Source organism: Triturus cristatus, chromosome 10, assembly GCF_964204655.1.
Source record: "Triturus cristatus chromosome 10, aTriCri1.1, whole genome shotgun sequence".
Lineage (NCBI taxonomy): Eukaryota > Metazoa > Chordata > Amphibia > Caudata > Salamandridae > Triturus > Triturus cristatus.
Window position 1 is genome coordinate 641,526,355 of NC_140593.1, and position 24,374 is coordinate 641,550,728.

General features: G+C 43.1%; 1 protein-coding gene across 1 annotated transcript in view; it reads right to left on the reverse strand.

Moving 5' to 3' along the window:
• The window catches only part of RGS11 (regulator of G protein signaling 11), a 1,592,422-nt gene that overhangs the window by 1,383,301 nt on the left and 184,747 nt on the right, over window positions 1-24,374 (reverse strand). Inside the window, exon 3 of the mRNA XM_085632193.1 lies at window positions 4,090-4,140. Within this exon, the coding sequence (XP_085488319.1) occupies window positions 4,090-4,140 (51 nt within the window). The remainder of the gene's footprint in view (window positions 1-4,089; window positions 4,141-24,374) is intronic.

Below are 24,374 nucleotides of genomic sequence, written 5' to 3' on the forward strand. Positions count from 1 at the left end.
CAGCCCTACAGAACATACTGAATACTAGGCTCCTCACATTGCCAATTCGGGACCACAGGACCCACTGGAAACACAGTGTGTCTGGGAACAAGGGATGCCACCTGTATCAATATCACATAGAATCAGCAGAGCACATCTTTTGATGCTGCTCAGTGCTGTTGGGATGAATGTGCCTATATCTAAGAACTCTGCTCCTGCAAAATGGCGTGAGAACATGCAAAGAGGACCTAATGTTTATTGTCACAATTACCAAGCCGACAGCCCTCGCATGAATCGGCAAGTTCCATGCAGAAGTAGCAAGGATCTTAGGAACTACCCAAGCAATGGAGACAAAAGCCAGCAACGTATAAGCTGCAGTCAACTAAGAGCCATAGCAACACCAATTGGAGGAGCACCCCACACAAACTGGTTATGATGAACTTAGTTATGCACTATGCACTTCTGATTCCTAAGGTGTACATTAGCTTCCTTGAAGGACAGATCACTCTAGGGCCTGCATACTGTTCCGAATTTCCATCAAGCCCTCACACAATCTTTGGCGAGGCCCCTTTTTACTAAATAGACCAACACCCTACAGAGCATTCATATTGTTTACTTTAATATCAGGCAAACACTTGCACTGATAAAGGTTGTACCACTTTAGGGGCCCTCGCACAGTTTTGCTTTTCCATCTAGCAGCCTACATATCTGCACCATCATGCGACAAATAGACAGATACTTTATAGAGCACGTAAATTGGCGATTTTAACATTCGATTTTTATTGAAATTGGCAAAGTACCGCTTTCTATTTGTCACATTAATCGTTGACACCCGCCGCGTGTACTTTAACCCCAGGCATGCCTGCACGTTACAACATTGCATGCCCGCGCACCTCTTAGTCTTGGATTTGTGCAAGCGTTGTCTCACTTGCACTTGCTATACAAACCACCTGGTTAGGCAGCCAATTTTGCCTAGGTAAAAACGCTAGGACAATTAAAAATGTTATATTGTATTATTTTATGCCATAGCTTATGCCTTCATTTAGTTTTTTATATTTACTGTTTTTATGTGCTATCGCTTTTGTATAAGATTTTAAGTAATCATACAATAAAGATTCATTCATTCAGTGGCAGAACTAAGACATCTTTAAAGTGCTACTTAAGTGGGTGAGACAATCAGTGCTGCAGGCCCACTTGTAGCATTGAATATACAGGCCCTGCGCACAGATAATGCACTTTACTAAGTACTTGTAAGTAAATTAAATATATCAATTGGGGATAGATAAAGAGCACATGAATGAAAACAAAGTCAGCAAAACAGTAACAAACAGGAGCTCAGAAGGCAAAAGGTTAGGGGAAATAATGCCATGGATGCCAGGTCTACCAGCTGCTCAGTATGTGTGTTGTCTACATGTGCTGGGTGTATATGTATTGGTTAATGGAACAACACAGGGATAGTGCAGTACTGGGCACTGCATGTGTATTAAGTGCATGCCTTGGGTGTATGTGTTTCTGTGAATTGTACAATACCTGAAAGATGTAGTGGTGTACTGTGTCTGTATGCTAGATGCAAGTGCCGAGTGTATGTGAGCATGCAAATGGTACAATACATTAAGTATGTAGTGCTTTACAGTGTGTGTATGTTATATGCATGTGTTGGATGTCTGTGCCGGTGAATGATACAAGACATGGGAGACTGTGTGTTCCATTTTGGAAGACCCAGGGCTTAATGCCGAAACATGAGGAGAGGAGGTAGCGGAATCCTCTCAGATAGATTTATGTATTGTTTTATTGCTGTAAGCTGGGTAGGACACACTAGAGGAATGGAGAGCCAGTCTCTCCAGTACACTTCAAAGGGTGCTTTTTGATTCACAGTAATCCACACATTGGCTTCCGGTTCCGGGTGACGAGCTGAGTGTGCTGTAGCAGACGAGCAAGTGAGCGGCAGGGGCCGTAGTCACAGCCAAGGTGACGGATTAAATCCAGGAGCTGAGGTCGGTGTGCAGTGGCGGTAACAGTGAGTGGTGAGTAACGGGCGCGGGCGCACCACGGACCTTGCTGTGCCATGCTGCACGTCACTGTCCTGTCCTCTCCTGTTATTCCAGCACAGACAAAAAGAAAATGCTATCTCCGCACCACACTGCATGACGATGTCATGCTGGCCCTGATGCTCCTGATGTCCTTGGTGACTCGGTGGAGGAGAGGAAAAATAAATAAAATAAAAAAATGAATAAATCTGGGGCTTCGGTGTGGTTCCAGCATCAATGCCGACCTTCTATCCAGCCCCATTGGCCCCTGGCATCTTTTCAAACTTTTCCGTCTGCTGGTCAGCCAGCAAAACAGCAAAAACAGTGACTTGCCATCCAGTGTGCCGCACGGCCTCTTCCTGTTTGGTGAGTGCGAATGCAGATGCGCCAATAGTAGGTGTCTGGTGAGAGTGGCCCCTGTGTTCTGTGGAGGGGGCCCAGTTAGATCCAAGTGCAGCTTGTAGGACACCTGGAGGCCCTACTTGCAAGAGCCCCCCACCCCACTGTACACCCTGTACATAGACATGGACACCTCTAAATTTTTGCCATATTACTCTTGGGCCATACCATACCCTCAATTGAGGAGCAAAAGCAGCTAAGAGTGAAAAAAAAGGGGGGAACCCAGCTGCACCGGTACCGTTGGGGCAGGTATCTCTCGGGGTAGAAAGCAATTGCCTGGCTGTGAAGGAGAGTGTTGTAGTGTGAAGAGGGCAAGGGCAACAGCAGATCATTAAGAGGTGCGTCATTTTTGGTGGATTAATAAGATGCCTCCAGGTGCTTACGCTGTGGTCACTTAATCATGCCCTCAGGATCACTCACAAAGCCGCAAGGATCTCTCCCTGGCTTATCAGGAGTTACCTCTAATCACTCCAGTTCTCCAACACTAATAAAGACCATCAGGCGGAAGAAGCCCGTAGCTTGCCTGTCCCACTTGAAATCTCACCCCTCCATGTTGTCTATGTTCGCGAAGGGTTTGAGGAATTCAATACTAAGGAATAAGGAATCAGGAATGGCTTCAGGTGCTGCTGATGCGGACATAGTAAGCATAAGTACTGCTCTCCCCAAGTCGGCAGTCTCGCATCACCTAAAGTGCTCCAAATTGAACACATCTGTACCAATCCCTCTAATTCAGGCCATTTATGATCGCATTTTATCGACAGAAGCTGGAATAACAACAACTGGAACTGAAATGGGAATGGAAATGGATGAATGTGTTGTATTTAGAGAAGTCGGAAAGACTGAAATGGAAATGGATGTGGACTTGGACTATGACAACGTTCAGCATGTGGCAAATGCTGCTGGTGAAGTAAAGCCATCAACTGAACCTGTGGTTACAAAGGAATATACAAACTTGGCTCCTATAACTAGCCTTTCGATGGCCATAGGGCCACCACCAGGTTACTTACCAGTTAAAGGGAGCCCACGAGTGACCCAGATTGATAATTGCAATTTTGACTATGAGGATCTGGAGAATCTTACACTCACGGACATTGTCAAACATATGGAAAAAAATCAGGAAATAGAGGCTAAATTAACAAGCAATGAAAATGCAATAGGTCTCGCATTTGATTAAGTTAAAGCCATTTGCTTTGCTAATGGTATTGTATAGCAAAGCAAATGTCTTTAATTTAATGGCAGTTTAAAACTGCACTGCACTGCACGCTGCAATGCCAGACCAGAGAAAGGTTTTAAAGTGCTACTATGGTGGGTGGCACAAAGAGTGCTGCAGACCTACTAGTAGAATTTAATTTACAGGCCCTGGGTACATGTAGTACTATATATTAGGGGGGTATAAGTAACTAAACGTGTCTCTCAAGTGTAGGACCATTTTGTCGTGTTTTAGGGAGAGCACACAAGTGTTTTGGAACTGGTTAGCAAGCTGTAAAAAGCACAGAGTCGTAATGCCAACAAAACATAATTCTGAAAATAGGAGTGGTGAAAGAAGAAGTTTGGGGGTGTCTCTGCAGAGAGGGCCAAGTCCAACAAGGTGCGTTAATGTTGGTCTTATATGGTAAACATGTCTGAAAGGACAGACACAAGTTGATGATGAAGTGTTTAATAAAACATAAAATACTGGTCTTACCTTCTTCGGTGATGGACAGCTTCTGGATCAGCCATTCAATAATGTCATTCCCTGAATTCAAAGATATAGGATAGCTTAGTGTTAATCTTTAATATCATTCCATATCAGCACTTGTCAAGTAAAAGTTTGCATTGAAAAACATTATCCATTTGGATTACTGAGGTTTGTTTTTGCATACTTTCACAGCCCTCATAATTAAGAGGCTCATTTTACCACTCAGACGGTTGACAGGCAGGCATCTAACCTTGCAAGACATTGGGCTAGTAAGAGTTGAAGTCTTAAGCAGAGCATGAAAGCATCTATTAATGACCGCACTGTCCATGAAGTCAGATCCTGTACCCAGTCAGGGTCTGCACTAGAGCTTTTAGTTCCCTAGGCAGTTGACACGCGTGACACATTACACTTCTTCCTTTGATAGCACACGCAAACACAAATGCACACAGATACTTTTCTTTCACTATGCTCTGCACTTACTTATGTTGAGATGTATTGTTCTATATATTTATGCTTCCAAAATAACTATTGCTTCTCAGAATGTCATTTTACCTTTTACTAGTACTAGCAATTCTAACACCCTCTATTTTAGTATGATACATCAAATTGTTTGTTAGAAATATTTGGACTCACTGAGCCCTCCTTCCCAAATCTCATTAATTTAGCTACACCCAAGTCTTTAAAAAAAAAAAAGTTGTATTGAGCTATAAATATAACACAGTGCAGTACAATCAGCAAAAAAAAAGAAGAAAAAGAAATAAGTAAGACATAGTTGTACTTGAATTGAACCTTGACGTTAGAAATGTTAGCTTCACATAATATCAATCCTTGGATGTCTCTGACATGGCTGGAGAAATAGAAGTACATCAGATATTGAAGCAGAGATCAAATACTAAAGTACAACAACAAAAAAACAACAATTCTCTATTTTGTAGAATTGATACTTAGGAGTTGAAATGTGATAAAAAAACATGTATAAAATGACAGTGCGTCATTAATCCCATCGGAGGCTAGCCCAAATCCTGTTAAATTAAGCCAGGAACGAGGCCCTCTGGCCTTAGCCAAAGCTAATTCCATTTCGTATACCTGGCAAGCAGAACCCAAACTTCGCTACTGTTTGGACCGATATTGTTTATCCAGACTCTAGCCATACATAATCAGGCACATGCTATAATGATAGTAGCTAACAGACTCACATACCTTGCATCATCACATTTGATCCCCAAGAATATTTCCTTCTCAGTAAGCTGAAAATTTTGGCTGAGAAGTGAAATAAGAATATTAGAGACCTCACTCCAAAAACTTTGAAGCCCCGGGCAGTCAATAAACATGTGCCTTAGGTCTGCAGCAAAGAGTTGGCATTTTGTACAGAATGACTTGATAGAGGGTCGGGATGCAGCCCACCTAGCAATGATCACCGGTGTATAATACAGCATATAGATTGTTCGATGTTGTTGTAATTTCAAATTAACAGAAGTTATGACCCTGTCCAGTACACCCATTGACTTCTGTATATCATCAGCCGTTATATCAACCCTAAGGGTCCGACTTAGTCTGGTAGCTATCTGTATGCTATCATCATTAGCTACAGCAAGAAATTTCTGGTAAGCAGTGTCAATTGTGCCTCAGCCGAACGCGCATATTTTCTTGTCAATATTTTCGACGGATTTGGCATGACTAATAACTTTTGGCCTCTTACAAAAAAGTCCCTGATTTGTAAATACTTGAAAAAAGTATTCTGTAATAACCCAAACTCGGCTTTTAATGCGACGAAAAATCGAAACCCACATGAATCAGACAGTTGTCCGATCTGATTAATGCCGTTATATTGCCAGCTTTTTCCAATAGTATCTTGAAAAATATCAGGCAGCACAGGGTTGCCCCATAGCAACGTATAATAATGAAGCCTGGGTATGGCGTATTGTTTACAGATGTCCTGCCACTCCATGGTAATATCTCTAACTACCTTAAACTTAACACGCTTGAAGTAATTAGGATCAGAGGTCTTGTATAACATGAACCCAGCCGACGAACTGCAAGCTAACTGATAGGACAGCAAAGCCGGACCAACATCCGATCCACAAAGCAAGCCACGGATTCGGCCAAGACAAGCGGCCCAGTAGTAAAGCTTGAAGTCTAGGAGCTTAAACCACCTTGCATATAAGGTAGTTTCTTAAGCTGAAGAGCTCTCCTGACGCGTCCATACCCCCAAATAAAGCTACCTATAGCACTGTCTACATGCTTCAAAAAAGACTAAGGGACCCACAGAGGTATTGAATGGTATAAATATAAAAATGTTGGCATGACATTCATTCTAATTATATTGCACCTCCATAGATGCTGAGAGGAAGCTGATGCCTGCAACGCAGTTTAGCCAAGACTGTTTTGAGTAGCGGTTCATAGTTTAAAAACACAATGTCATTGACCTTGCTGCTAAGACATACACCAAGATAGGTAGCTGTTTGTGTAACCCCTAGTGCGAGAGGCAAACTGTCAGATTGAAAATTTGCAATTGTCCGAGTCTTAGCTAAGTTCAACTTATAGCCGGAGAAGGAACCAAATAGCTCAGCCTCTCTCGTAATATTGACTATAGCTTCTCCAGGGTTGACAGAGAAGACTGCAATATTGTCTGCGTATGCAGTGACCTTGAGTTCCACACCATTGAAACACAATGGGGGTATCCCTCCATTCTGTTGCAGATGCCTTATCAATGGCTCGATATAAAGTGCAAACAGTAAGGGGGACAGTGGGCAACCGTGCCGTGTGCCCCGTTACACTGTAAAGATGGCAGATGTCATGCCATTCAGTTTGATTGTTGCTACCAGCTTCTTTTAAAGCTTCTACACAGAGGAGATAAATCAAGAGCCAAGACCAAATGTTAGCATGGTCAGCCAGAGAGCTTCCCAAGCAACTCTGTCAAACGCCTTGTCTGTGTCCAGCATAACCATCCCTATCCGTTGGTTAAGTTTGCCAGAGACATCGAAGGCTGCTACCGCAGTATTTATATGCGCCGTCGTGTCTCTGCCAGGGAAAAAGCCATGCTGCTGCTTTGAGACTAACTTGTGAATAGCAGGAGCAAGGCATGAATCCAGAATCTTAGATAACATTTTGCCGTCAGAATTAATTGTAGATATTGGATGATAAGAACCTCCGTCGTAAGTTGTCTTCCCCTTCATAGGGAATCCCACAATATTAGTAGTACCCCATGAGGCAGGAGCATCGCCCCCACTAACGATGTCCATGCTCAGCTGCGTGAAGACAGGTAAAGGTATATCCCTGAAAGTCTTATAAAATTCGAGCGGGATGGTATCCTCCCCAGCCGCTTTGCCAGGGGACAGAGATTTTATAGCATCCTCGACCTCAACTGATTCTATATCTTTTTGTAACTCTGTAGAGTCAGACGAGTTGAGTTGAGGCAAGTAACTCTCCTGCAGATACTCAAGAAAAGTGTATTTATTAAATGGTGTGGACTCAGAGTATAAGTTAGCATAGAATAATATGAACTGCTCCATTATATCCCATGGTTGGGTAAAGGACGAACCGCCATCCCCTTTAATCAATTTGATATCAGACCTAGCCTTCCGAGCTGCAATTTGTACCGCTAGTACCTCCCCCACCCTTCTTCCATACTCATAATGTAAAGTTTTATGCTTATGATAGTTAATAGCAATGTTATCCATTAGACCTCTATTGATTTTGGACCAGGCTTTCAAAAGCCGAAGGTATATTAGCTGCGCCATTGGGTCCCTTGTGCCGATTGCCCTAGCATGTTGGTGTTCCAGATCTAAATAGTCAAGATAATCCTGTTCTGCCACTGCAGTCACCCACTTATTTTGTGCTAGAACAAACTGAAGAGTCGCAACAAGTTGATTCTGTAGCGTTAGCATTATTGGGTATGGTCCGATGTAATTTTAGGACATATTTCTATGTGGGCATGTTCCAACAGTGACCTCTTGATTCAAATCATGTCAATCCAGGAATACTGTTTGTGCGGGTGAGAATAGAACGTATACCCTGGACGCATTGTGAAGAGCGTCCTCCAGGCATCATCAAGCTGGTGTATGTGTAATAATGTCGATAAAGCTGACCGAGTCTTGATCATTCTGGCCCGTGGTAGTGTCTATTTTGCTATCGCTTATGCAATTGAAGTCGCCCATAATGGTCAGATCCCTGGCCCATCCCAATAATTCAGAGCTTAAATAATCATAAACATTGGGACTATCTGAGTTAGGACCATACATTACACAAATCATAGCCATACGTCCTGCTATCAACAGCTGAGCTATTGCCCACTTGCCTTAGTATTAGCTAATGTACGTAGAACAGTAACTGCGAAATTCTTAGCCTTCAATATAGCAACCCCACGGATAGCAACAACTTGTGAAGTACATATTAATGTGTCATACCCAAGTTGTCTCAGCAGTGATCTGTCCTTATAAGCAAGATCAGTCTCTCAGTTAGGCCAAGTATGTGTGGTTTAAATGCATAGAGTTCCTCTCCGATTAGTCACCGCTTCCTAGCTTGATTCAACCTTGCAACATTCCAATACATACATTTCAGATCAGGCATTACATTGTTTGTATTCAACCGCCTCCAGCCTGACTCCCTCTTCAAGCGCCTTTTGTTCTGCACATATATTTCCAACTATTGATTGGCTGTTTAACACCCTCCCGCCCTCACCCCCTCCCACCCCAACCCTCAGGTTGCATGATGGAAAGCCAATGTCAGACCAGACAACCTTCAACCCAACCCTTACTGCACCCTCTCCCCAGTGCCTACAGAAAGGAATCACCCCCTTATCTCGCTGTTGTGGATTGACAGCAAGTGGAGAACGCCCCTCGACAACCCGCCACCCACTGTTCCCCCTCCACACCCCCAACCAGTATGTAAGAGAAGAGTGAAAAGAAAAGAGAAAAAGAAACAAATGCGACTGGGACTGAAGAAGGGAAGATGGCGGATTGAGTCTACTTGGTAGGGCGCCTACCGCCAACTTCCCTGGCACCGCGGTTACGGTGATGCCTCCCGTCTCCCCCACCACTTTGCTTTTGATCCTCGAAGCACACGGAGAAATGCAGACTCCGATTTCAGGAATGAGATCACTCGACAATCGTAAACTCACCCTGGTGATGTGGTTAAACTTGGAACGACAAACGGAGCTGCCAGACACGGCGGGGGCAGAGGGAGCAGCAGGCAGATACATGCAGAGACAAAATCGCTTTGATGTGGCGGCTGTGCTCAGCGGCCACTTGCAACTGTTTCCAGGTGAGCAGAGCGGCTCAGGGGTATCACGCTGTGCTGCTTGCATGCTTACTACCTGCTTATAGTTATAAACGTGAAGCTGGTGGTATTAGGCTAATGTTGGCTGGGTTTGCACAGGGGAGTGTGATGGCCCCACAGCGTACTATTGCTCCCAAAGGACATGGGTGTGCTGGTGATTTTGCAGCTATGACTAGAGCAGTCGGAACAGCGGAAACGGCAGGAGCAGTCACAACAAGTCCAGTTTTGACACAGGGGGGTCCTGGTGCTTGTAACAGAACTGGGGATACTGGTGCAGCAGTCAATATCAACACTCGCTCCCAGCTGGGAAGACCAATTCTGCCCTTGCTACGGTCAGGCAGGGCTGGTGGGCTGCTTCATTCCTGTGGCTTTGAAACATCTGTTCCTGGGTTTGAGATAGCTGATACACTGATTAATGAGATACATGAAGGCTGGGGTGATAAGGGTGACCCCCCAGCCTCTCCTACTGCGAATACAGGATCCTCAGTAATTGTACAGCAGGGGTGTGGCCCCTCTTTGGTTGACTACAGTAGAACTGAAGAATTGTTCACGGACACTGGGAGAGATGGAGACTCAGTACTAATGCAGCCAGAATTAGGTGACTGTAGTTCTTCAGTATTATCTGCCACTCAATCTGCTGTGTCAACTCAAGAACAGTCTCACCTCCTGCTCACTGCTATCAATCTAAATATTGCAGCCCCCAGTGAGGTGGACTCTCACTCTCAAATGTATACTACTGTGGGCCTGGAAAGTCATAAGTTGCCTAGCAGCAATCCTGGATTAGAACTTTCTGCTGGCTCTGCTCACACTCATCCCACCAACGCTCTTTTGGATACTCAAGGTGGTGCCCTGTTGGCGGCCATGGCTTTGTCAGTAAATCCAATTGGTGAGGATGGTGGGATTGACAACGTCTTGGTATCAGACACATTTAAGTTGTGCTCCGCGGTGGGGGAGAAAGGGCCAAAGGCGAGAGGTTCCAAAAGCGCCAGAGGGGGTAAAGGTGGAAAAGGCTGTGGCAGCACCAAACTCCCACTTACTACCACAGTTGGGCAACTTAAGGAATCTGCCCGATCAGCAATAAAACTGATCCTGGCTTTAGTCCTCTGCATAAATGGGTGGCATCAAAGGGAGAGGTCAAAGCTATTATTTCACGCCTTTCCAATTCTAACAAGTTGGAGGCTGTAGTACCTATGGTCCCGGTGGCAGTGGCGGCAGTCGAGGGGGGTGACGTAATAACATCTCCTCGCCCCTGTGCAAGCTCAACGGACTTGTCAACGGCCCAGGTGGCCAGTCCTGAAGGGAATTTGGGCAGAGACTCTGAGATACCTGGGTTTGTTGCTGCCCCTGCAATACCAAAAGTGTCCAGTAATTTGCTGGAAGGTCCAAACTCTAGTCTCTCGCACCCTCTGGAGCATGAGGTGCACAAGGTGCCCTCTCAGTCTACAATTCTGCAGGTACTTTCCATTCAGATAATAATAATAATAATAATCCACATTTGTAAAGCGCGAACAATCATCCGTAAGGGTCTCTAGGCGCTGGGGGCCGTTGGGAAGATTAAGCAAGCTATTGCCCAGAGTCACATGGTGTTGGGCTAATCAGCCGCCGGTGCCGGGGATCGAACCGTGAGCCCCCGGGTTCCGGAGTCAGTCACCCTGGCCGCTGCGCCACACCTCTTCCCCTCTTCAGAGAGCCGAGGCACATGAATACTACCTCCAAGCTAAAGGTGATAGTCGGGAGATCAAACAAGCACTTTTGGATGTGACCTCTAAAGTCGCCTCATTGTCTTCAGATGTCACAGACTTGCAGGAACGGGTCACAGCAGTCAAAGAAGTCAACACATCTACTACTAGATGTGCTAAAGTCTGCGAGAATCAGATGGCAGTTTTATACTCTAAAGTTGAGGACCTCGAAAACCGTCAACGGCTGCATAATTTATGTGTCTTTGGCATACCTGAAGGCTGAGAAGGATCTGACCCACGGGCGTTCATAATGAATCTATTTCAGCAGGCGTTTCCAGATCTGGCTGACTGGGACATGGTCTCGCAAGCGGCGTATCAACTGCCTCTTGCTCTTACACAAGGGAATCAAGTCACGCCACCTCGTCCACGTACAATTCTGGTATTCCTGGGTAACTTCATGTTGCGACAAGCAATCTATGTAAAAGCCTGTCCTTCTACTCCAGTCAAATTAGATTTGATCTCTATGTTTGTGAGTTCAGATTTATGTAAGTCTCAAATGGAAAAGCGATGGAAGCTTCGCCAGAGAAGCGATCCATTCAAAACAGTCTGCTCACAAGTGTTTTTTCAGGAACCAGCACGTCTGAAGATCATTAGAAATGGACAATCGCATTTCTTTTATACTGAGCATGATGCTCAACAAGCACTCTCAACATAGCAGGCTGAAACCGCTGGCTAAAACATAGCGAGGGGCAGTTATGTAAAATGATTTGTTACTATGAACACGGTGTTGCTCTCTTAATGTTTTCTTCTTCCTGCCCTCTCTCTCATATTCTAGGGAATCTGCATTTTTCTATTTCTCTTTTCTTGCATTCCTAGGTTTCCCAGTTTCAAGCTAGACTACTAGGTGACCTAGCCACCCGTGGGTCCTAGAAAACATGGGAGTTCCCCAATACTTCACTTTCAAATTATTTGTCCTCTCTAACACCATCTCCTGCTGCATATCTTTTCCATCCCTCACCCCATTTCCAGTTATTCCCCCCAAAACCTAGTCAAGCCAGTTTAGGAATGGGTACAGCCCATTTCAAAACACCATTCTTCACACAATCAAGCTAACTAAAAGAAACCCCTTCTTGTTATGTAGTCGGGTAGGGGTATATTTTACTCCGCGATAATGGATTAAAAGGTGTTCTATTTAGGAAGTGTGCAAGCCAGACATTTCTTTGAGGATCCATGCCAGAGCTGACGCAAGTGTCTTGTTTGGCTTTGAGAGTCAAAGTGAGTCTCGAGCCACCGACCATCGTCTAGTGAATCACATAATTAAAAATCTACATCTGTCCCTAGAAAGGACAATTTAAATGGTAAAAACAGCAGTCTTGGAAGAGGATGTGTAAGGACCAGAGCTGGCGGCTTTGCAACTGAGGAGCCAGGTTGAAGTCGGTTTAACATCCTGTGATTCTGGGCAAATCACTTATCCTCCCATGCCTAAAAACACACATACACGCACAAAAACCAAGCATTGGCAATACAAATGGGTTCCACCTATGCAAGCTCTATCGGCTTTCTCGATGTTTATTTAGACATGGTGTTCTTACTATTCCGATCTGAAGCACATGCATGCATAATCTTAAACAACATTCATATATTTAGACAAAAGCAACCCACAAGATTACTGGTAAAGTAATGTACAACCCTGGCAGGTAGACTAGACAGTTGTGTAACAGCGGTCTTCAAATGTTTTACTCCTCACCCAGATGGCGTTCATCCCGCCATCCGCGAAACACTGGGTGTGCTACCGCCCTGCCCTGTCCTCACAAGGACACTGTACACCATGCAACCAAGTCCTGATTGCATGATGGTTACTGGGAGAGTGTTTACATGTGAAGGTGGATGTGCACAACCAATAACACAGACCTCACGGCTCCTCGAAGATGAGGCAAGGTCCAAAGCATGTGGGTAGTGATTTGTAATGAAAGCTCAGATTGCACATAGATAGAGGGGTACTGCATGCAAGTTTGGCAGATCTTTATAAAATAGCAAAGGCGGGTGGACAATATTCACTGATGAAACAGAGAGGGGCATTGTGCATTGGTGAAAATTAGTGGGCCATTGAGGACTAGTTATACCTGACGGACACTGCACATTGTTGAAACCGTACAGGCCATTGCACACTGGTGAAACTTGGCAAATTCATTCCACACTAGTAGAAATAGGCAAAGTCACAGTGTAATGGAAGTGCTCCAACGGCCATCTTCATGAGCATGCCAAGTTTAGCATCTTTATAGGTGAACATCTTTATTATACAAAGACGAAACCTGTGCCATAACTGTTTAAATGAAAACAGGTTAAATTGAAGTGAGGGTCTGCGTTCTATAATGGTGATACTGGGTACTCCGAATGTAGACTGAAGAAACAAGAGACTGTTGCACACCATAGTCAAGCAAGGGAGAGGGTGTGGCCTCACGGCCAGAGCTGCTGACTTTAGAGCAGGGGAACCAGGTTCGAGCCTCGGCGTCGGCTCAGCATCCTATGATTCTGGGCATATCACTTAATCTACCCATGTCTACCGAACAATGAAAGTGTCCTTGTGCAACTGGTGCTCATGTAAAGCACTTCAATACCTTAGGGTCAGATTCGTGCTACATAACTTTGCAAAATAAATGTCTTAAGCTACAGCAAACACTGGTGACCAGAAGAGAACCAGTATTCGGGTGAAATGAGAGTACCACTGTCCTGCTTGCTTACTTGTAATAACCTTGCAGAGCTCACACAGCCATGCACAATGAAGTGAAGTTGGATATAACAAAAGAATGGACATAGTGAGAAAAAGGCTGAAACTACTTGAAATTGAAAAAATATGAAAAGCACAGAATCCCTGGTTCTAATCATAATTATTTTGCTCTGTTACAGATACCAGGCACACCACTGCAGATATTAAACTTTTTAACAATATGCAATGAATAATGCACAGTACAATATTGAAAAAGTTCTGGTTCTGGTCAGCCAGTCGGAGCAGCACTGCTCACGAGCTCCGAAAGGCTTGCTACCTTCTGGCTCCGTCCTGTTTTCTCCCGGGTGAATCATTACCACTGTGAGTATTCTCCATCCGATCCGGACCCACAGGACCTGCCGAAGTCAGCAAAAAAGTGGATTGGGAGATGAGGGAATAGTGCTAGAGTAGCTGAGCCCCTGATCCGACGAGTCTCCCTAGATGGCGGCGCTCAGCAGAAGAGGCAACTGATCACGGAACCGAGTGAACCTCCAAGGTTTGGGGTGCTGTCACAATGTAGCTAAAATCACCGTAAAAGAGCCGCTGCTACCGCAACCCTGTGAGGCGCCCTGCAGGAAGAAAGTGGCTCCATCAAGGCAGTGCATCTAAGGCTAACCTGCGGCGCCTAGTGCAATTAGGTTGCGCCACGGAGACTTCACTGCTCTGAAATGGTCACCCAGAAGCGCTCTTCAGCTTTTTCCACAACTCCATAACCTATGAGGAGGCTCTGATAAGGGCAGATGTTGCATGCTTTAGGAGAGATGCAGAAGAAAACGTAACATCCATTTTTTTATCTGGCTGTCATGTCCAGCTTGTCATGTAGGATTATTCATATGTTTCTGGTGTGGGCGGTCGGGCTTGTGGGAAGCAAAAGTCTGCCGGCCATCAAGTAGAATCCCATTCAGCGGTTTTCCTTCCAAAGATCACCACTTCATTTCTGTCTGAGTTGAGCTTGAGGTAGTGGGGTCACATCTAACTGTTAACCCTGATCATGCAGGTGTTGAAATTGTTTTTTTGGGGTAGTATTGTCCATCAAGGAGAGTATCAGCTAGGTATCATCTGTGAAGAAATGTATGCTGATGCTGTATGATCTAAAGAGGTTAGCCAGTGGGATCATGTAGATGAATTAAGTTGGACTGAGAGATGATCCTTGGGGGACTCCACAGATGAGGTTTTTGTCTTCCAATGTGTAGGGTTGCATGCTGACTTTTTGTGTTCTACCTCTGCGAAAGGAACACATCCAATAGAGGGTGGGTACTTAGATGCCTATTTCATGTATTATCATGATCGGGCGGAGTGTGGAAGGCGGCTAAGAGGTCGAAGACGATGAGGGCTGCTTTTTTTACTTGGTCTAGGATCATCCTGATGTCTATATTGCTTTGATGAGGGCAGTGTTGAAGCTGTGCCTGGGTCTGAAAGTGATGCAGCAGACAGGGGTATGCAATATGCAAGGCAGGGCTGCCGCCGTCCGCCGAGCTTATTATGAGGTTCCCCACCGCCAGCCTTTTCATGGCAGTGAGCCTGCCATGAAAAGGCTTGTGGTAGGGAATCATAGGGGGTCCTACAGGGCTCCATGCCCCCGCTGCTAGGGAGAAGCATTCAGGTGGTCACAGCATGTGCCCCCCATTTTCATGCTCCCCAAGATCCAGCACAGCATGGATTTCACAGTCCATGCCATGCTGAAACTGCTTTTGCGTTCCCACTGTGGTACCCGTTTACAGGGCACTGCAATGGGAATGATCTTGGAATGTACAGCGCTGACAGAGGATTCCAGTGCTGACTTTGCTCCAGAGATGAAACGTGGCGCACTCAACGTGGTGACGTAACGCATGGAACGTGGCAGCCATTTTTACAGCACTTCTGTGGTTTGGGAGTGCATAGTAACGCCCCATAGCAACAAACAATGCGCATTTACTCACATTTAGGTAAATTACAACCGGCATTTATTTAAAAATATAAAAAGAAGGAAAACATTACACAGCTACAACCTATCAGTTATTTTGGAAGTAAGATCGGTGGAAAGTGCTGTTGCGGTGCTTTATTCAAGTTTGTCTCATTGGTTCACAAGTAAGTTAATGATTTTGGGGTTTCATTCACAGTACAAATAAAATAACTTTAAAAAGGTTAACTACAGAATATAGTTGTTTAAAGAAAGTTAAAAATGCAATTTGATCCGCCTGCTAAATTTTTACAAAGTAAAGGAGAACCTCCAGTGGCTTGGACATGGTGGAAAGAAGAATTTCTTACTTATATGAGAGCAATTGATGGAGGACGTATGGGTGCAGAGAGGAAAACATTTTTTTTTTACATTGTTTGGTTTCCGAAGGACAAGTTATTTTCAAAGCTTTACCCCAAATTGCAGCTGCTGAAGGTGATGTTGATGCTAACCTGTCGAGAAAGAAGCTTTGCTTAGAATGGAACAAAGATTTAAGCCTAGCACAAACATCGCACTTAATGGATTCAAATTTTATATCAGGGCACAAGAAGAAAATTAATCTTTTGATGACTTCTTAACAGCATTAAGCTCTCTGAGCATGCAGTGCAATTTTGTAAACATGCATGATGAGATGATGAGAGATTAAATAATTGTTCATGTTAGTAGCAAAAAAAAACAGGAACAATTATGGCTGATGGGAGATCCTATCTGTCGGCAGCCATTTCCACAGCAAAAGCTTTTGAACAGTCTGAAAAGTGGATTCACACCGTAAGGAATGTGAACAATAAGGCAGAGAAAAGTGAAGAAGTATGTGCAGTCAAACGCTTAGAGGATCAGCTAAGTAAAGCTTCCAGTTCTGGATTTAATTTATCCCGCACTAATAACTATAGGGGTTTTAAAAAATGTGACAGGAGTGATAGAGGTGTAGTTTGTTATAGATGTGGTAGTAGAACACACATGGTGTCTTATGGGGGATGTCCATCAGTAAATAGGGACTGTAGAACATGTGGAAGAATGGAACACTTTGCTAATGTATGCAAAGATCAAAGGAGGAATGCACCCCAAACAATTGGCAAGGTATCTTGCACTTCAGAAAAATGTGATGGCACATATAAGTATGAATGTTTTCCAAGTGTAGAGACCAACAAGGGTTTTGTAGTATCTCTGGTGGAGAAAAATTCTCATTTAAATGATATAGAGGACAAAGCTTTAAAAAAAGTGCCAATGTGTATGGTGGAAGTTGCAGAGGTAGAGTTAGAGCTCATGGCAGATTCAGGCTCACCATGGACTATAATTTTAAAGATTTTCTTTATGGAAAAACTTAATGAAGTTCTTCATATAAAAGAAACGTTACTGCCTGACATTGTAGCGGAGAGCTATGGTGGTTCTAAAATTGATATGGAAGGATATTTCAACATATCCTTATGTTTTAAAAGCAGGGTTGAACAAATTAAATTGTATATTGCTGTGAAAGGAGTAAATGTGTTAGGTTGGAAAGACCAATGGAAATTATGTATCATTCTCAATACCCGGTCATAAGAACCTGTTTTGTTAGATGAAAGTGTTTATCTAAAGAATGTAGCAGTCACAAAGTGTGAAGACAAAGAATCTTTCATCAAGGAGAAGTATAAAGAAGTTTTCACAGAAGTACTAGGTAAACTTAAAGATTATTCACACAAGATCAAACTTAAGAATAACACAATACCTGTTAAACAAAGACTTAGAGGTGTACCTATTAATGTCAGGGAAGAGCTAAAAAATATGTTAAGTGAGTTGGTCACTGAAGGCATCATTGAACCCATCGATACTGCTGAATGGGTTTCAACCATTGTTTTGGTTCGCAAACCGGACCAAAAATTGAGAGTGTGTGTGGATCTCAGGGCATTAAATGCAGGTATAGTTGTGCATTGTCATCCTCTCCCTAACATAAATGAAGTTGTGTCTATGTTAGAAGGTGCAAAGGTGTTCTCCACCCTGATGTAAGATCTGCTTATCACCAAATTCCGTTGTCTGAGGAGTCTAAACTGTTAACTGCGTTTATTACCCCGCAGGGTTTGTATCAGTATACTAGGATGCCTTTTGGTTTAGCTTTGTCTGCCTCGGTTTTTCAAAGGGCCATGTTCAATATTTTCAGAGATGTAAACAAGTTTGTAAAATGTTTTCAAGATGACATATTGATATTTTCTCCTAATGAGGAGGAGCACTTGAAACATTTGATGGAAGTATGTGAAAGGTTAAAGAAAAATGGTTTGACTCTTAAGGCACATAAATGCATAATGTTCAAAGAAACAGTAGAGTATTTAAGGCACACACTAACAGGTAATTGTGTGGTTCCAAAAAAAGCTAATGTTGATGGAATTGTAAATGCACCTTCTCCCAAAAACAAGGAGCAATTGTTGTCATTCGCAGGTATGTGTGAGTACTGCAGAAAGTTTGTTACCAATTTCGCAACAAATATGGAACTTTTAATAAGGTTATTGAGACATAAAACACCATTTGAGTGGAAAAAGGAGCAGCAGAAAGCTTTTGTATCTATCAAGGAGGACATTGTCAAAGCCCCCACTTTAAAACCATTCTGCATGAACAAAGAGTGTGTTATCACAGTGGATACAAGCTTGTATGGTATTTGAGGGGTTTTGTCGCAGAGGTGTGGAAAAGAGGAGTGGAATGTTTGTTTTGCCTCCCGTACTTTGAATGAAACAGAGCGCAGAAATGCAGTCATTGAAAAAGAATTGTTAGCCTGTGTTTGGGTCATTGAACATTATTGAAATTATGTCTGGGGAAGTAAGTTCACTTTCAGAAAGGACCACAAACGTCTTGTTAATATTTTATCCCCAGGTGGAGGATGGAATTCTACTGCACGCATTGCGAAACTCACTTCCATGTTACAACAGTATTGTTTTAAGACTGAGTTTGTTCCTGGCAAAAGCAATGTCATGGCTGATTGAATGTCACGTCATCACTATCAACAAAATGATAGTGAGAGTTTGAATGAGTCTGAGATTGTTTCTACTATTCAAGATGTTGTTTCTGGTGGTTTTGAGGATATTTCTGAAGACAAGTGGAGGTTGTGTGAGAAAGAAGATTCATTATGGCAGATTGTAAAACAGTATATTTTGAAGGGATGGCCCAGGAAGAAGGATATAAGTGCAGAAGTCATGCACATGTTTAAGCTTGCAGATGAGCTAGAGTTGGATGGAGAACTCATGTACAAAGGTGGTAAGTGTGTGCCACCCACTGGAGTGCAAGACTTAATATTGAAATTGGCTCAGAAGTCTCGTCCTGGCATGTCTGCCATGAAACGTCTAGTAAGAAATTGTATTTGGTGGACAGGAATGGATCGCATGGTCGATCGCACTGTCAGGGAATGTGATGTGTGCATTTCTAGTGAATAGATGTTGAAACTTAATGTACCTCCTTTAAAAAATTCTGAGTGAACCGTGGAAAAAATTGGCTTTTGATATTTCTGACCCGTTCATGTGTTTACCATATGAGTCACGGTATGCATTGGTACTTGTGGATTATCATTCAAAGGGGCCGGAGGGTGAAGTTTGTTCCACACTCAACTACTAATATTGTTCTGGAATTCTTTAAGGAAATACTTGGGAGGGAAGGTTGTCTATCAATTCTTGTTACAGATAATGGAGTGCATCTCATTTCTACTGAGATGGAGGAGTTTCTTAAATGTCATGACGTCATTTTATGAACAACATGAAAATGGTCAGATTGAGCACTTCAACCGGGTTTTGAAGGGTTGTATGTCTGATATTTTCAAGTTGGGAAGGGATTGGAAAAATGTACTAAGAGAAAGGTTTGGCTATATTGCATCACCCCACATACGGTCACTGAAGTTAGTCCTTTTCGTCTTTTGAAAGGGAGGGATCCAGCATCCAAAATATGTCCCTGTGGTTCAAGGAGAAATGTAAAAAAAATATGGTATTTGAAAAGATTGAGAATGGTACTGCGGAAAGAGTGAAAGCTAAACAGTGTAAAACAAAGGTGTGGTATTACAATAAGAGGAAAACTAAAACTCATGATTTTAAAGTAGGAGAATGGGTGAAAATCAGAAAGCCTGGTCTCATTAGTAAATGTTTAGGTAGATTTAGTAAAGCCATAAAGATTACCAAAGTATTTTATTTATTTCTTTATTTCGGCCAATTTGGCCATAAAAGACTCATGTATATAAAAAAAAACAGAGAATCATAATAACATACATGCAGCAACACTTTAAAATAATAAGTTTAAAAATGTAGTGCAAGAATAAATTTTCATCTCCTCAATTTAAAACACATTTCATTTTAGGAACAGATTTTTATAAGCATATACGGAGGTCCTACTCAGAGTATCTGACCAAGTTTCCTGCGAATAATATACACAGAGTAAAGGAACCTGCTTATGCTAAATACAATAAACTGAGTTGTATTGCTTTTTATAATCCTGTATGCTGTAGAACAGGATCTGGTTCCTAGGAGAGTACACATGGGTTTTAGCCATTTCTTTCGAGCCTTCAGGTAGGCACTACAACCAAACAACATGTGAACCTCATTCTCCGTACAGGAGTTTAAGCACATAGGACAACACCCGCTTTTGTCATTCAGGCCTCCCAGTCTTTTCTGTGACCAGCGTTCTGTATTATAGTTCAGCATAAGGATCCCATATCTAAACTTCAAGTAAAGGGACTTTGCAATCGGTGGCTCAATTTCATCCAAAAAGGATTCGAAACGGGGTTCGTCCTTAAAGGATAAAAAACCTTGAATTAGAGACCCAACTCTACTTTCATGTACGAGCCTGTCACTCATGTAGGACCAAAAGGCTCGTTTAACTATAGATTTAGAAAAGGCCGGTAAATTGTCAGGATTCTCCCACATTGAGTACAATCCCAGAAGCATGAACCATTTTTTAATATGCGCAAGCCACTGAATAGAGTTAAAAGAATCAAGAATCAACAATTCTTGAAGGCCATTTCTGTATTCGAGCAGTTCTGGGGTAGACCATAACCTAACCCAAAACATTAATGGTCTTATAATGGCAAAGTAATCTGTTCTTTTAAAATTCAAATCGAGCTGGAGGGGTATTAAAGGTGTACTATTCGGGACCCTAACAATAGCTCTCATGAATTTATTATCCAAGCCCTGAAAGCTGTCTCTGGCCCAAGGTCCCCATATCTCTGCTCCATACAACACAGCAGATTGAATTTTAAATTTAAAAAGCTCTAAGACAGGGGTTACACTCTTGCTTGTGCTAGCGTTCAGTCTACGTATAATAGGTTTAACGTTGCGGGCATATGATACCTTACTTTTCTCAACTTGGGCCTTCCAACTTAGTTTTGAATCAAGTGCAACGCCCAAATAGGAAAAGTTTTCCACAGTTCCTAATTTCTGGCCATTCAAAGTCAAAAACCCTCTGTCCGGTTTGCTGGGGTTTAATGCCATACATTTCGTTTTATCAGTGTTTATTTCCAGACCCTTGGTCATGCAATAACAGCTAAAGGAGTTTAAGAGTGCCTGGAGTCCTTTCTTGGTCTGGGATATAAGAATGGTGTCGTCCGCAAAGAGCAACGCAGGCACCCTCTCTCCATTAAGCTGCGGGGAATCAAAGTATTTGATAACAGCGTTATCACTCAAGATGACATGCTGTGGAATGTTAAACGGGTTGCCAGATGTCCTAATGGTTCTTGTATTTCTAATGTTGATGATAAGTCTACTAAAAATTCTCTTGTGAGGTTGGAGGATGCTGTTCACAGGATGGACCAGAATTTGGCCACCAGTTCACGCTCTCAGGCACAAAATGGTTCTGAAGCAACAAATCTTTCTGAAGATACTGTTGCTTTTAGAGTCAAGGATTCCTGTCGTATTAGACAGTTTCCAATAAGATTGTCAGATTTTGTTAGATAGGTTTTGGTTCTGCTTTCCCTTTGTTTTCTCTCTTTTAGTTGTTTTTTTTGTTTACCTTATTACGTCTTTTATTTCTATATAAGGGAGATATGTCATATTCTTACATGTTACTGCAAGCGACTTTTATTATGGTAGTTCCAATTACATCTCATTGCTGTGCATGTTATGATCTATATTCTAATTCCATTTGGAACTTAGTTGTGGTGTCGCTTGAGAGTTCAGTTGCACTGGACCTTTGTGATGACCAGTCTGCTATGTGTTGCTCTGCTGCATAATAAAATACTTGGAACAATATTTAGATGTTACAATTTGTAATATACAGCTCAAGGAAAATGCTCAAAATTAACAGTAAAACTGCCCAATATCAGCCCAAAAGGAAGATCCAGATAAAATGTGGGGTCAAGTTCAGCAAAACTAGGATGCTGAGGCCACAAGGGAGGACAATGTTACACACCATGTGGTGGGAACAGAGAGGTGCACAAGCACCACGTTCTTTCTTTTTTAACCAGATATTATTAATTTTCACGGTAGTCTCATCATATACATCATTATCAATATGGCATATAATTACATGCATTGCTCCCTTTAATAACTTATTCAACTGAGTTCCAACTCCCTCTCCCACCCTCCCTCCCCCTTGAGCTGCAGCCACCTTTAGGTAGTGTTCTACTAGCTAGGGTAATGAGTCAAGGGGTCTGTCCTAATGCAGGTGCTTCTGTTATGTTAGGGGTTGTCCTCAAATACTAATCGTATCCCTTCCTTGTCGGGTCAGGGCCTCCTCTACTCGCTGGTCATGTGATGGAGATCTAGTGGGGGATGATCACTCCTCTTCATGGTCGGATGCTGTTAAGTCATCCACCAGCCATCCCCACCTTCTGGTTCTGTCCAAGGTACCTAAGCCCCGCCTTGCCTCCAGTAAAAGGTTCCTCCCTTCTGACCTTGCCCATTTTTCGAGCTCTCTTTTCCAGGTTCCCACCCTCTGTCCTACTGGTGATCTCCAGTTCCTAGTGATCTCCCGTTTGGAATGCCCCTGTTGTTTTTGTCTTGGCTGTGTGTGGGAACCAATCCAATAAACAGTGTCCTGGGGTGTGTGGGATTTCTTTTTCTGTGATAGCTCCTACTATATGTAGCACCTCCTCCCAGAATGGGTTCAGTTTGATGCAGTCCTAGAACATGTGCATCATGTGTGCTTCCCTGTCCCCACACCTGGGGCAGACTGCTTCTTCCGCTTAAAAATACCTCCTGATGTGCGCCGGAGTGAGGTATGATCTTTGCAGAACATAGTAGTTCTCTTTTTCTGATGAAAGTGGGCAGGGACTCACGGATCTGTTCATGAAGAGAACGCAAATTTTCAGTTGGCTGGCATGGGTATTAGATTAACAAGGGGTACTCAATATCAGAGAACCAACAAGGTCACAGGACACCCCAGACATTTGCCAGGCATCCAAACATGACCTCGTACGATGACAATCCTGTCCTAGAATGTGCTGTTGTTCTTGTCGACAAAAGAGCTAATGGTAAAGCATCTGGCCACTGTAATTCTGTTGACTCCTGAATCTTTTCCAATTTCAGTTTGAGAGTACCATTGTACTTCTCAACCAAACCTGCTGACTGTAGGTGATTTGCAGCATGAAACTTCTGTTATATGAGAAATCCATCACAAATTAACTAAATGACTTCCGTTATCACTCCAGATCAAATGGGGCAAGCCAAAACGAGGAACTCCTTTAGGAGTACCTTTGCAGTCGTCATGGCTGTATTATCTTTAGTGGAATTAGCCTCTATCCACTTACTGAATGCACAAACAACCATCAAAACATACTTCAAATTATTGCACTTATCTAATTCTATATAATCCATCTGGATGACCTCAAAAGGGAAAGTGGGTGGTGCAAAATTACCGGGTGGTGTAGGAGTACCCTTCCCAGAATTGTGAATCATACACACCATGCAGTTCTTTACTAAATGTGCAGCTGTTTTCGAAATATTATCATTCTGCCATTTACTGGGTCTAACAACTTGCAAATACCCTTAGCACTAATATGGGCTGGGCCAAGAGCCATCGTGACTACTGGAAGAACATATGCATCTGGCAACATCCATCTCTGCTTCCCTAACTTATCAATCCAACATCCCTCGTCGTTCAACTGTGCTTTACTTTCTTGCCACATTGCTAATTCCTCCATTGTGGCCTCACTCAGTATCTCCTTCACGTTCTCAAGTGTATCCACAAACATGGTGATTTCAGGCACCCACCTAGCGGGACCTGCTACAAACATTCTTTTCATTTTAGTCCTGGCTGTTTCCTTAGCCGTCTAATCTGCAAAAAGTGTTCCCCTTACCTACATCGTCAATGACTTTCCGGTGGGTGCTACACTTCACTATGGGCAATTTCTTAGGGAGTGTCAAAACAGACAAAAGCCTCAATATAAGGTGCCCATGTCGAATCTTGGCACCATGCAAAGTAAGAAACCCACTCTCTGCCCAGAGTTGCCCGAAGTTGTGCGTGACTACATAGGCATACTGACTGTCAGTATAAATATTGACAGCCAGTCCCTCACTCAATTCCCAAGCTCGTATTAGGGCAACAAGCTCTGCAGCTTGGGCCAACTGATAGCAAACTTGTGTTGTCTCAACTACAGTCTGCAGCGTAGTAATAGCATAGGCAGCATTTGAAGTGCCATCTGGTAATTTAAAGTAACAGCCGTTGACGTATAGTTCCCCTTGAGGGTCAGATA